The sequence below is a fragment of the Mustela lutreola genome, chromosome 7 (assembly GCF_030435805.1).
Source record: "Mustela lutreola isolate mMusLut2 chromosome 7, mMusLut2.pri, whole genome shotgun sequence".
Lineage (NCBI taxonomy): Eukaryota > Metazoa > Chordata > Mammalia > Carnivora > Mustelidae > Mustela > Mustela lutreola.
In genome coordinates this window covers 60,087,341-60,101,022 of record NC_081296.1, presented here as the reverse complement: position 1 = coordinate 60,101,022, position 13,682 = coordinate 60,087,341, and the positions used below count along the sequence as shown (strand labels likewise).

General features: G+C 43.7%; 1 protein-coding gene across 1 annotated transcript in view; it reads right to left on the bottom strand.

Moving 5' to 3' along the window:
* The window catches only part of AVEN (apoptosis and caspase activation inhibitor), a 175,207-nt gene extending 171,009 nt beyond the window's left edge, over positions 1 to 4,198 (bottom strand). The window contains exon 1 of the mRNA XM_059181085.1: positions 3,740 to 4,198. Within this exon, the coding sequence (XP_059037068.1) occupies positions 3,740 to 3,982 (243 nt within the window). The 5' untranslated portion in view covers positions 3,983 to 4,198. The remainder of the gene's footprint in view (positions 1 to 3,739) is intronic.
* Between the last annotated feature and the right edge of the window lie 9,484 nt (positions 4,199 to 13,682).

The window sequence follows — 13,682 nt, the reverse complement described above, 5'->3', positions numbered from 1 at the left end:
TCTTCTTCCAGGTCCATAGTAAACTTAACCATCAAAGTCAGAGAGTTCCCTTTTACTGAAATAGTAGCAATGGAAATGCCAAGGGCATCTAGGATTAATTATTATTCAAGCAATGGACTTACACTATTGTTTGCAAAGCAAAAGTTTGGTCGGAAACCAAAATCACCTCCAAGTTCTTACTCTCCTTAATGTGGCTATAAACGGCTGCCTTATCTTTTCCTAGACATAAATAATTCAGAAATGATTAAAAGCGCTGCCATAGGAATGTAGAGCAAGAAAGCAAAGATCTGCTGTCACCCACAATAAGTGAATACAAAATCAGTATTATCTTCATTACCATTTTGAGACATGAGGAAAACAAGTGTGTAAAAGGATCATAAAACAGTCCACCATACGTCCCTTTCCAACTCTCAAGTCACTCCAGGGCAGTTTAGGGAAGCAGCTGAAAAAACAGTTCGGGAATCAAAATGCCTGGGTTGAATGCCGGCTCTGCGATTTTCTGATTGTGTGATCATGTATGTTACTTAAGCTCTCCTAAATGTGAGTTTTCTGACTGTGCCTCAGTTTTCTCACCTCACACTAAGTGCTCAATAAATGTGTACTAGGATTACTACAAGGAGGAAAAAAGGAAAGGAAATTCCAAGGACTGCCAATAGGCCGTGAACTCCCTCTCTGCTAGTAGCTCATCAAAAAGAAAAGTCTAATACTAACAAATCCAGTATTTTTTTTTTAAGTTAATGACTATATCCAGGGCAATACCAGGCTTCTAGTGGATAGTCAATGAAGATAATTAGCCTTAGGGAGTGATATGATATGCTTACCCAAACTCCACAAACTTCCAATCCACCTACAGAGGGAATAATTTAAGGGCAAGAGACTCGCAGACACAATGTGCTCAGCAAAGTTCCCTCGGTGTATGACTTGTCTCGAAAGTTGTTCAGTTTTATTTCGTCTTGATTTGCATTTACCAGTCATGTGTGTGTAGTGGTCCAAAGTAGAAAGCAAAAGGCGTAAATCGTATTAAATTCTGGAGTTACGTAACTAGCTGGTCCTTACCTGGCTAAACCTCTGTTACGAATTTTTTTCTTTCTGATCATTTCAATTACTCTCCGTTTGGGGCACAAATGCAACACAGTACATGAGAACAAGGAGGCCTCAGGCAGGGCCATCAATCTTGACGCACTTAATCGTTAGGCACCAAGAACAGTACTCTTAGCAAGCCTAACGATGACTGATACTTCAGAATCTAAGAAGTGGAAGGAACTAAGAGGTCATAAACCAAACCAAAATGAAGGAGAAATCCCTTCCAACATCTCTTAGTATAGCTTTGACAAGATGAGGGTGGGGGTAACAGAGGTGGAAGCAGTGGAGGCCAAGGCTCTCAGTGATGACCCAAGGGCAGGGCCACACATTCACACCCACTGACACACCGAACCACGAAACTAAGCAGTGAAAAAAATCCCAGAAGAAAATATAAGATAGGGTTTTTTTTAAGGCTATCCCAAAAAGAGATAAAAGCCTAAAAGGTTAACAGAATTGGTTACAATATTGGCATAAATCAAAAAACATATTATTTCCCCTCTACACGATATACCACCATTTTACTCAATTTAGTTCCACAGAGATGAGTAAGATAGAAGCACCTTCATTCACTCAATACAAGAAGTTAATGACACTTGCTATTAAAGGCCTATGTGCCAGACATTTCAGTCAGTACCAAAGATACTGTTACTACAGTTTCTGTGAAGATGTGACCCCGGCAGCCAGAGTGTCTACCTTGTTCTCAGTAAAGTGGCGACTGGTTCATAGAAATGCAAGACATAGGAAAGAGTTGAGTCAAAAGTATCTTGGTGTATAAACCCCAGCTCTGATACCAGCTATAAAAGCTGAGGCAAGTCAATTAACTGAGATAAACCAAGAGAGACCCTGGACTCCAGGAACCAAACAGAGAGTTACAGAAGGGAGGGGTTGGGAGAATGGAGTAACCGGGTGATGAGTATTAAGGAGGGCACATGTTGTGATGAGCACTGGGTGTTACATGCAACTACTGAATCCTTGAACACTACATCAAAAACTAATGATGTACTGTATGTTGGCTAATTAAACAATTTTTTAAAAATGAAGATTTTATATATAAAATAGATATAAAATGACATAATTATAAAGTTTAAACAAACTTACGTAGTTTAAGAAGTAAATTTGTAATCAAGTTATATATACATATATATGCAATATATACAATTGAGCCTTGCATACCTCCCGGGATAGGAGCGCCATAGAAAAATCTATATATAACTTTGATTCCCTAAAAATTTAACTACTAATAACCTACTGCTGACCAGAAACCTTACCAATAACATAAACAGTCGATTAAGACATATTCTGTATGTTGTATTACAGACTGTATTTACAATAAAGTAAGCTAGATTATGAAAACATTAAGAAAATCATGAAGAGAAAATACATTAACAGGATCCCAAAAAAATCCCCATATAAGTGGACCTGCAAACCCATCTTGTTCAAGAACCAACTGTATAAAGTTGTTATAAGGACAAAATGTGTTATATAGTGAGCACTAAATTGATCTGAGTTTCCTTCATTCCTGCTAACCTGAACCTAAGAATTTATCAAATTTTACTTATTACTTACCTTAATCCTAACCAGGTTAAATATGTTACAATTTTAACTTTTCTAATTTTTTTCAAGCTCTATATTTCTGTATACAAGTACTATTTTTAGGGACATCTTACCTACTGGGAGCATAAGACACTCCACACATTTCAGTAGCTGGAAATTTTTCCTTAATGAAAAAATTTTTTTAATCTATGCACATGAGAATTCAAATATACGACACTTTGGTAGTAGACATGTTAAAATAACAGAACAGCTCATAAAGAGATTGTACTGAAACCCCTTTGGACACTATCAGTGGAGTAAGAGTTTGCCTATCATTCCCTACTGAAGCTATACGAAGTGTCTATGAATGTGTAAATAAGGTCGATCACACTGCTATTAAAATTCAGACCTGACTGCTGAAACATCTATTTTCAGGTTGAAAATTGTTTAAAAAAACACGAAGGCCAGTGACCCCTTGTTCCTAGACGTATGTAGTAAAAAAAAGAACTATGCCGTCAGAAGAGCGAACTATGCATCTGATCCCGCCCCAAAATACTATGGAGTCCAGTCCGCCGGGAGCATTCTTTCATTGAGTTTCATTGAGTAAACCTTTATTATCCTACCATGTGCTAGGCCTTGCACAGTGAACAAAACAACCCGCCCCCCCCCCCAAAAAAAACACCTTCCCTCCTAATAACAGGAATGTCTGCCGGTTCTGTAAGGCTGCCCAATAGCTCCTCCAGACCAAGTCCTGGCCGCACCCCCACCCCATGAGGGTCAATCACATGGACACCCCACCGGAATCCCACGGGCGCGCTAGCTTTGCAGCCCTGACACACCCTGGGTTCTTAGCTATTCTGGGTCTGGACCCCTCCCGCATCTGGGGACGCCCCGACAGCCGCCTCTCCCACCCCAAAGCCGTGGGGAGGTAGCCGGGGTGCTCGCCCCTAGACGCGCCACGTGCACACCCGGCGCGCGCTCCCGCCGCCCTCCGCCCGTCCCGCGCAGGCGCAAGCGCAGGCGCCGCGGCCGCCCGACTAGCGTGCGCCCCGCAAGCGGGTAGCGGCTCCTGCCTCGCGGCCAGCCCCTATCAGCCCAGATCCCACCATCCGAAGCCTCTTACCGGCGGTCTGGCCCCGGCGCCCCGGCCTCCTGGCTCCCGGCGGCCTCCTCGCGGGGCGCCTCCTCCTCGGCCGCCGCGGCCGCCTCGGAAACCACGGCCGCGACCCCGGCGGCCGCCACTGTCCCCGCCGCCGCCGCCTCTTGCCACTGCGGCTGCGGCCCCCGCCCGGTCGCGATCCCCGCCTGGCCGGTCACGGCCGGGCCGACGGCCGCGGCCGCCCCGAGCTCCTCGCTCCGCCTGCATCTGGCCGCCGCCGGCGGTGCTGAGCGCGCGGGAGCCGGGCCGCCGCGGAGACGCCCTGGCCCCACCGGAAACGGGTTGCTCGAAAGAGCCGGGAGCGACGGGCCCCCGGTGGCGGCGAGCGCGGGGTGCGGGGCCGGGGATGGAAACCGGCCGCGGCGGGGGCGGGGCGGCCCGAGGCCTGGCAGGTGGGGCCGGAACCGGGGCCCGGGGAAGGCTGGGGATTCAGAGGAAAAGGCCCGACGTGGGACGGGGAAGTGGGGAGATGGTCGGGCTGGAGGAGCGCCCTTGGCTTAAGGATGGGTTAAAGCGTTTGTATAATAGGAACTCGTTTTTGTTAAAAGGAAGGAGAATACGAATATGAATGTATTTGCATTTTTTTTTAATCTGAAACGTATAGTACCAAAATGTAATCAGAGGTTAACCTAACCGTATGGTGAGGCTCCCAGTGAGTTAATTTTTCCTTTTTTCCCCGTTTAATCTCCAGATTTTCAAGAATGAATGTGTGTAATTATTAAAATAATTCTGAATTCAGGGATCAGAGGAGGTGTGGAGGAAAAGGTGGGTGGGTCTCAAGTGAGCGGTGTGGTCTACAGCAAGCAACTGTGCTTGCTGTGCACCGTGCAAAACTGGTAATGGATGGGAGGGCTCCCAAGTCTTTGGGAGAACTTGCAGAAATGTCTACTTTAGCTCACATTGCTGAGCGCATGAGTGTTTAATCTTGTGATCCTTACTTTGCAAATGAGAAGCAGCCCTAGAAGTTAAACAACTTGCCTTAAGTGGTGGACCTGGCATTTTAACTCAAGCGGGCTCACTCCAGTCTATTCTTGTGTGTGTGTCACTTATTTAGTAGAAAATTTTGAGATTCATCCATGATTTAATAATTATATTCTTTTTTTGTTGCTATGTAGTAATCCTTTTTTCTTTTTCTTTTTTTTTTTTTTTTTTTTTTTTTTTTGGTCCAGTCTGTTCTTTTAACCAGGGGGAAGAAGGGCAATTGGTTATATGGATACAGGGGAACCATTTTTAAGTTTGCATTACAGAAACCACCTAAAATAAAAAGGGCTAAAACTCCCATCATCCAATCAGCATAGCAAAACAAGTGCCTTTTTTACCCCCTTCCCAGTCTTTTCTGATATCCGTATATACTCAACACTATTCGTTGCTTCTAATTGTCTACTCTAGGCCAGGCACACTGCTTGGTCCTGGAGATTTAAAAAAAGGAGAAGAAAGAAAATGAAAAAGTAGCTGCTGTCCCTGCCTTTATGTAGCTCACTTTCCACTTTCCCTAAGGAGGATAATCTTGTAAACAGATGACTGCACTAGTGTGCTGAGTGCAGTGAAAAGTTCAAGGTGAAGGCCCAAAGGAAGAAAAAAAAAATGCCTAAATGAGTAGCTTAAGGCCTCATGAGAAATAGACCCTTGAGCCAAGGCCTAATGGGTAAGCAGGAATTTGCCTGGTTGATAAGTGCGATATGGGAGATTTCTAGATGGAGGGAACCGATGAAGGATTAGGAACTGGAGAGGAACAACTTTAAACATAGTGACACAGTGTGGTTCTGAGTACCTCCTATATAACACTTCATTTAAACCTCTCAGCAGCCTATGAGGTTATACTAGTGTCAGTCCTGTTTTACAGATGACGGATCTAATAAAGAAACTTCCACAATCACACAGCTTAGATTGGAACTTTGGGCAGTCTGGCTTCAGAGTCTATGCTGTTAACCACCAAGAAAATCATTCTGTAGAGGAAAATTAGAATCCTAGGCAGAGCCATTAGGAAACTACTGGCATAGTTCCTGCCACAAATGATTAGGGCCTCAATGAAGTTGAAAGCCAAGGAGGCAAACAATGGGAGAATGGATAGGACCTCATCACCAGTTAGTTGTAAATGGGGTGGGAAAGGGGTGAGAAGTTAGAGGTCAAGCCCAGGTTTCTTGCTTGGTGGTAGTTAATGATGCCACTAGTCAACAGAGAAAATACAAGTTGGAGATGTGTCAGGGAAAGTTGTCAGATGAACAGTATTTTATCTTTTTAAGATTTTATTTATTTGACAGAGACACAGCAAGAGAGGGAACACAAGCAGGGGGAGTGGGAGAGGGAGAAGCAGGCTTCCTGCTGAGCAGGGAGCCTGACATGGGGATCCATCCCAGAACCCTGGGATCATGACCTGAACCGGAGGCAGAGGCTTAATAACTGAGCCACCCAGGCGCCCCTTCACAGTATTTTTTAACATTGTATATTGTTCTGTGTTATTTCATTGTCTTAATGATGAACATATTTGTCAATGGACACTATTAATTCTCACACAGTACATCAAATTTTTCTTTTCCATCTCCACTGATCCCCAGCCTTTCCCTTTGTTTTATTCCTACACACTCTATTTTCCTCATTTTTTTTCCATATCTCTACTTGTCAAATTAAGACTGGCAGTGGCACCCAGAATTAAGTTATTCATCCCCATGCTTAACTCTGAAAGTCAACAATCCTACCTCTAGATAAACACTAAACAGGAAGACAAAAATAGTACCAACAAAGGTATCCTTTTCCCTTTGCACCATAAAGGAGCTAAGAGGAGATATAGACCGATAGGAAAGGCATATATATATATATTTATTTATTTATTTATTTATTTTTATTTATTTATTTTTTTTTAAGGAAAGGCATTTTTAAGAATGCACTGAACAGGGAAGCCGGGGTGGCTCAATCGATTAAGCTGCTGCCTTCTGCTCAGGTCATGATCCCAGGGTCTTGGGGTAGAGTCCCTTACCGGACTTCTTGCTCAGTGGAAAGACTGCTTCTCTCTTTGCCTCTGCCTGCCACTCAACCTGCTTATGCTCTCTCTGACAAATAAACAAAGCCTTAAAAAAAAAAAAAATGCACTGGACAGGTGCATGGCTCAGTCAGTTAAGCCTCTGCCTTTAGCTCAGGTCACAATCCCAGGGTCCTAGGATGGAGTCCTGAGCTCCCTACTCATTGAGGAATCTGCTTCTCCCTCTACCCCTACCCCTGCTTGTGCACATTGCCCCTCCCCATCTCGCACTGTCTCAAATAAAATCTTAAAAAAAAAAAAAAGACTGCATTGGACAAGCTGGACCCCCAAGCCCTGTGTGGCCACGAACTATAATGTTTTGGTACATTATCTCTTCCTAATTCTACATTCAGTGATATAAAGTTGGTACTTGAAATGGGTTACAGTAAGAATTTTTACACCACAGAAATTGTCAGATATTTGCAAATCGGGGCTTTGTTGGAGGTGGGGGTGGAACCAGCTGTTAAATATTACCAGCACAGGGACGCCTGGATGGCTCAGTTGTTAAGTGTCTGCCTTCGGCTCACATCAAGATCCCAGGGTCCTGTGATCAAGCCCCACATCAGACTCCCTGCTCAGTGGGGAGCCTGCTTCTCCCACTCCCCCTGCTTGTGTTCCTGCTCTTGCTGTCTCTCTCTCTGTCAAATAAATCTTAAAAAAAAAAAAAAAAAATTTACCAACACACCACCAGTTTGGGCTCTCACCATGATGACGAATCCACATATTAATCTCAAACCAGACAGCATAAATCAAGGTTTCAATCTTGGCCCATTTAGGGCTGGACGATCTTTGTGGTGGTGGCTTTTGTTGTGTATTATAGAATGTTTAACCACATCTCTGGCCTCTACCCACTAGTTGCTACCCTCCAGCAACAACTCTTCCCCCTAGTTGTACAACCAAAGATGTCTCCAGTTTTTCTGGAGTGATGGGAAAAGTCATCCCAGGTGAGAACCACCAGCAAAAAATTGATGTAACTATATAACCATCCCACAAAAAGTCTCCAAAATTACGATAGAAAAGGTGGACTTTTTTGTGGACAAGAAGAGCTAACATTTATTTAACACTTACTTTGTGCCTCTCACCGTTCCAAGCACTTTAAATGTACTAACTTTGAATCTTTAGAATATTCCAGTCAGGTAAACACTATTATTATTCCTATTCTACAGATAAGAAAACTGAGTCACAAAGGGGTTAAATAATTTGCTCCAACTAATAAGTGACAGAGTGGGATTCATACCCACTCAGTCTGGTTTCAGAGTCTGTGTGTGTGTGTGTGTGTGTGTGTGTGTGTGCGCGCGCGCGCGCGCGCGCGCGTGTGTGTGTTTTTTTAAGATTATTTATTTGACAGAGATCACAAGTAGGCTGAGAGGCAGGCAGAGAGAGAGAGAGAGGGAAGCAGGCTCCCTGCTGAGCAGAGAGCCTGATGCGGGGCTTGATCCCAGGACCCCTGACCCTAACCCAGGACCCCGGGATCATGACCTGAGCTGAAGGCAGAGGCTTTAACCCACTGAGCCACCCAGGTGCCCCCAGAGTCTGTGTTCTTAAGTCTATGCAGCAGATGCTACCAGATGTCCAAAGACTACATTCCTCTTCCCTTCACCGTCTGTCCATCTAAGATTTTTTTCAATTCAGTCAGCAGAGTTTAGATATGGTGAATTTTGAGATCCCCCTGCTAACCTTCTTAACTAGAGGAACACCTCTAGCTGAAGTTCTTTTAATCAAGATGTTGAGTATGCTTTCCTCTCTGGTTTTGATTCACATGGAAGTGATCTATCATCAAGGATAAAAATGGCATTCTTGCACTGCAAGGAACCAGAGGCCTTTGATTTTATAAATAACAAAGGGAAGGAAGATTTTCTGCTATTGCTTTGACTTGATGCACCTGATTTTAAACATATGCCGCTGCATGAATAAAAAATTGAGTTTCCCTTAGGTAGTATTCGTGAGATATCAAAAAGAAAGTGCTCGATTACATAAGGGGCTCCTTTCAAAAATAAATGGACTTTTTGCATATTTTTAAAGATATGTGACTTGATATATTTAAAAAAGAAAAACAAGAGGCAGCTAATTCCTTAAGGAGATAGTTCTCAAAATGTGGACCAGCAGCATAGCATAACCTGGGAACTTGTTAACAATGCACATTCTCAGGCCTCACCCCAAATCAGAAACTGGGGAAGAGACCCAGCAATCACTGCCCCCATTATGTGGTTCGGATGCACCCTCAAATTTGAGAACCGCTATCAAGGTGATATTTGAGCCTTCAAACATCATAATTGCAGGAAACCACATAATTCCTAGCCTGATACCATAGCGCTCAGAAGCTCTTATTGTTTCATGAAGGTGGATGAGGACCATTTTTTGTCCTATCATAACATCCATATCATCTTTAATTAAATTAAAGATTTAATTAAAATGCATCTTCCCTTTGCAAATAAATTTTCATGGAACAAATGCATCTTCCCGATTCTTCTTTTCATCTTCTATGGGCAGATCTTCTACAGTTTTGTTGAATTTCTGATGCTTAGTAATAAACTGTGCAAATTGGAAAACATTGATAAGGTCTCTCAAAAGAGGTCTTTGTATTTCATAGGTGTTTTTGAACAGCTGCAGCCACTGTGGAGAGGTGCTCAGTGTTGCAGGGGGAGGGCCTTTGGAAGGAGCTCTCCTTTCAGGCCAGAATCCCCGGCCTTTAACTGGTGAGGGCAGTGAACTGCCTGCCAGCTCACACACAGTAGGTCCTTGGGCCCTAGAACCGGAGTCAGGAAACCACCGAAAATGAATGCGTCAAACTCCAGACATGGAGAACTCATGGCTTGGCCGCTCTCCCTCCATCCCCACTCTCAGCTGCTGACCTTGCTTTCTATTTCACAGAGAAAGGGAAGCAATTGGCATAGAATCTCCACCACGGCCATTACTCACAGCCTCTCTATGTCAGTGCCCCTCTGCCCTGCTGTGCCCTGCTATTACAAAGCTCTCTTTTATACACCCCATGAAATCTAGCACAGTAGTGAACACAGAATATGTTTTTTTTTTAAGATTTTATTTATTTATCAGAGAGGGAGAGAGAGCGAGCACAGGCAGACAGAATGGCAGGCAGAGGCAGAGGGAGAAGCAGGCTCCCTGCCGAGCAAGGAGCCCGATGCGGGGCTCGATCCCAGGACACTGGGATCATGACCTGAGCCGAAGGCAGCTGCTTAACCAACTGAGCCACCCAGGCGTCCCTGAACACAGAATATGTTTTTAAAAACTTGTGTTATCGGGGCACCTGGGTGGCTCAGTGGGTTAATGCCTCTGCCTTTGGCTCCAGTCATGATCCCAGGGTCCTGGGATCGAGCCCCGCATCGGGCTCTCTGCTTAGCAGGGAGCCTGCTTCCTCCTCTCTCTCCCTGCCTGCCTCTCTGCCTACTTGTGATCTCTGCCAAATAAATAAATAAATAAAAACTTGTGTTATCAATAATATTGTAATAGCTTTATATGGTGATAGATAGGAACTACACTTACCATGGTGAGCATTTCAGAAAGTATAGAACTGTCAGATCACTATGTTGTGTACTCGAAACCAGTATAATATCGTATGTCCCCTATACATCAGTAAAAAATAATAAATACATGTTAGAAATTTAAAAACAGCACGCATTACCTTAAAATTCTGATCCAGATATTATTGCTTCAGTGACATTAAGAAGTCATTTCTCAATAACCATGTATCTTTGGACAGCATTCTAGCAATCAAAAGAAGTTAGACCTACTTTAAAATACAAACAAAAAGGCAAATTCCAAACTTCTTTTACTCACACATTCTGTCACTGGAAGTTCTTCCTGATATCTAAGCCAATGCCACCATGTGTGTTTCAGTTTACTTTCTCCTGATTTATCCTTGAAAAGGAAGGGGGAGGAGGAAGAGCAGCTTATGAATACTCTATTCACAAGTATGAATAACTCATGTTATTCATAACAACAGCTGGTTATGATGATGTCCTGGTATCACTGGACTGTAGACACTATTAAAATTTCCATTACGGTTGCTATAGAAACAGTGAAGCCTGGTTCAAGCAAAAAGCCTCTCAGAGAAAAGGTATTTCAGAAATTCAAGATCTAAGCTCATCTCCTGCAAAACCTCAGAAGTCATCAAGGCCACTCCACAGGAAAAGAATTAATTTGATACACAATGTTACCTTTTTTGTTTTGTTTTTGCATTGGTTTGTTTCCTTTGTATAATTTATTGACAGCAAAGAAGCAAGAAGCAATCTGCCAGAGTTGGGAACAAGGACAATTTTACTGTTCTGGGATTCTTCGTCTTCTGTTTGGTGCTGGAAAATAAACCAGGGGTAATTATTTCCTCTCTGCTGATGTTGGTACCCTAGAAATAAACATACTCTCTGCAAAGTGTGGAAAATGGAAACTTTGGTTTTAAAGATTTTACTTATTTATTTGAGAGAGAAAGAGAGAGCATGCACAAGTGGGGAGGGGAAGAGGAAGACAAAATCTCAAGAAAACTCTTCACCAAGTGGGGAGCCCAGTGCAGGGCTCCCTCTCACAACTAGGAGATCATGACCTGAGTCGAAATCAAGAGTAAGACACTAAACTCACTGAGCCACCAAGACGTTTCAAGGAGTAACACCTACTGATGTTTTGGGCTGTGGGGGAAACGAAATATAAATGGTTGCCTCGGGAGTGAGAATTCACGAGTTCTTGTTTAGTTACTCAAACTTTAAAAGTTCCCATTTTCCAGGGGCCCTTGTGTGGCTCGGTTGGTAAAGTGTTTACTTCAGCTCAGTTCATGATCCCAGGGTCCTGGATTGAGCCATGTATGGGGCTCCCTGCTCAGTGTGGAGCCTGCTTCTCCCTCTCCCGCCTCCCCTCCCCACCGTTCATGCTCTCTCTCTCTCTCTCAAGTAAATAAATAAAATATTTTAAAAAATAGAATAAAATCAATCAATCCAAAAAAAAAAGTCACTCCTCCATAAACATAATCTGTTACTCAAAAAACTTTTAGTGATTCAAAAGTTTATTTTGGAAGACTATTGCACCTGAAACTCAGTTTTCACACTCAACTATCATCCACACACAAAAAAATCAAAACTTCAGTCATGGAACCTACCTCATGCCCCATATGCCATTTTGACTGTGACAAGATTGGTCCATTCCCACCAGTTTAAGAATCAGGAAAAATCACCCTCTCAAACATGAGGCAGGGGAAAAAATGGAACAAATAGAAGCAAACCTAGAAAGGAAGTATGTATTAAGTTTGAACAGGAGAAATAAAAATAACCCAAAAGTCCTTGGAGCAGAGAGGAATCCAAACGTTATCACACATTTCAGTCAGAGAATTCCAATTTTAACAGCACCATTTATAAGCTACAGTTCCCCTTTCCTGGGAATTCAGAATATCCTCAGTCTTGCTGTTTAAATACAGTCCATGGGTCAGCAGAGTCCTCAGGAGTTTTTGAGAAATGTGGGATTGCGAACTCCACCCTTCCGTAGCTTCGCTAAGTCCGCCAGTTAATTCATACTAAGCATGCTACATTTTGAGAAGCACTAATTCAAGTTCCAGGGATTTCTTCATTTCCAACGTGCTCCCAGGCAATGCCAAAACTGGCCCTCTATGGACAACACCTTGAGTTTTGAGGAGCTAGAGAGATCAGTGTTCTCCAATCCTGGCTGCAGGGGAGAATTACCTCAGGAACTTCAAAACCCGGTGATGCCCAAGTCTCTCCCACATAGACTCTTGTTAACACCCAGGGTGGGGGGACCCAGACAACAGTATCTTTCAAAAGCTCCCGGATAGTTTTAATGAGCTGCCTGCGACAAGACCCACTTACCAAGACTAACTCTTCTTTTTTTTTTTAAAAGATTATTTATTTATTTATTTGACAGAGAGAGAGAAATCACAAGTGGGCAGAAGTAGGCAGACAGGCAGGCAGAGAGAGAGGGAGAAGCAGGCTCCCTGCTGAGAAGAGAGCCTGATCCGGGGCTCGATCCTAGGACCCTGAGATCATGACCTGAGCTGAAGGCAGAGGCTTAACCCACTGAGCCACCCAGGCGCCCCTAACCTTTATGATAATTAAAACTCCAAACTGACACCAGAATAGGACTTGGTAGTTTTTCTACATTACCTCACCTGGAAGTCCTCAAAACGTATCTGTAAGGTGAGGAGAGCAGATATTGTTATATTTGCTTAACAGCTGAGGAAATCAAGGGTTCAAAATTGGCTGATAGCTACTTCCATTACATGAACTGCCTGAGCAAGCCAACTCATGGCTATTTCTCTGGTTGAGGATAGAGAGAAGTTGAGGTCTGAAATTCAGACAATGTCCAGTATTTGCCATTGCAAGTCTATAGGTAAAGCTCGAAAGCATTTTGTAGGGTAAATCATTGGTTGCTGAAGGGTCCGTGGACAAAAGGACGAGACCAATACAAAGCAAAACTATATTTCCTGCCAAGCATTGAGAACCAAACCAACGGGCCTGGGCCGCCTCTTACAGAGAAGGCGACCCCTCCCTGCCTCACAGACTAACTTTTATAGAGCAAAGGCCATGTGGTTGAGCCTGGCCACACACAGGTGGCCAATGAGATTGTAACACACAGAGAAAGCTGCACAGTCATGCTAGGTCACACACGGGTGGCCACTTGAATTACAATTCCCCTATAGTAGCTATTTGAACTACCCTATCACCTTGGTCAGAATTGGCACCCAAAAGGTGGGGCCCACATTCTTTGGTAGTCAGGGAGATAGTGTGTGCGCTTTACTGATTGGATGTCCCCACCTGGCCTGACTCATCCTTGCGTTCTGGGCTCTGTTATCTCTCCCTGACCTGACACGTCCTGGTATATGGGCTCTTTTAACAGAGGCTCCTCCGCCATATTTTACCGGTTTCCCAGACCCGTTTC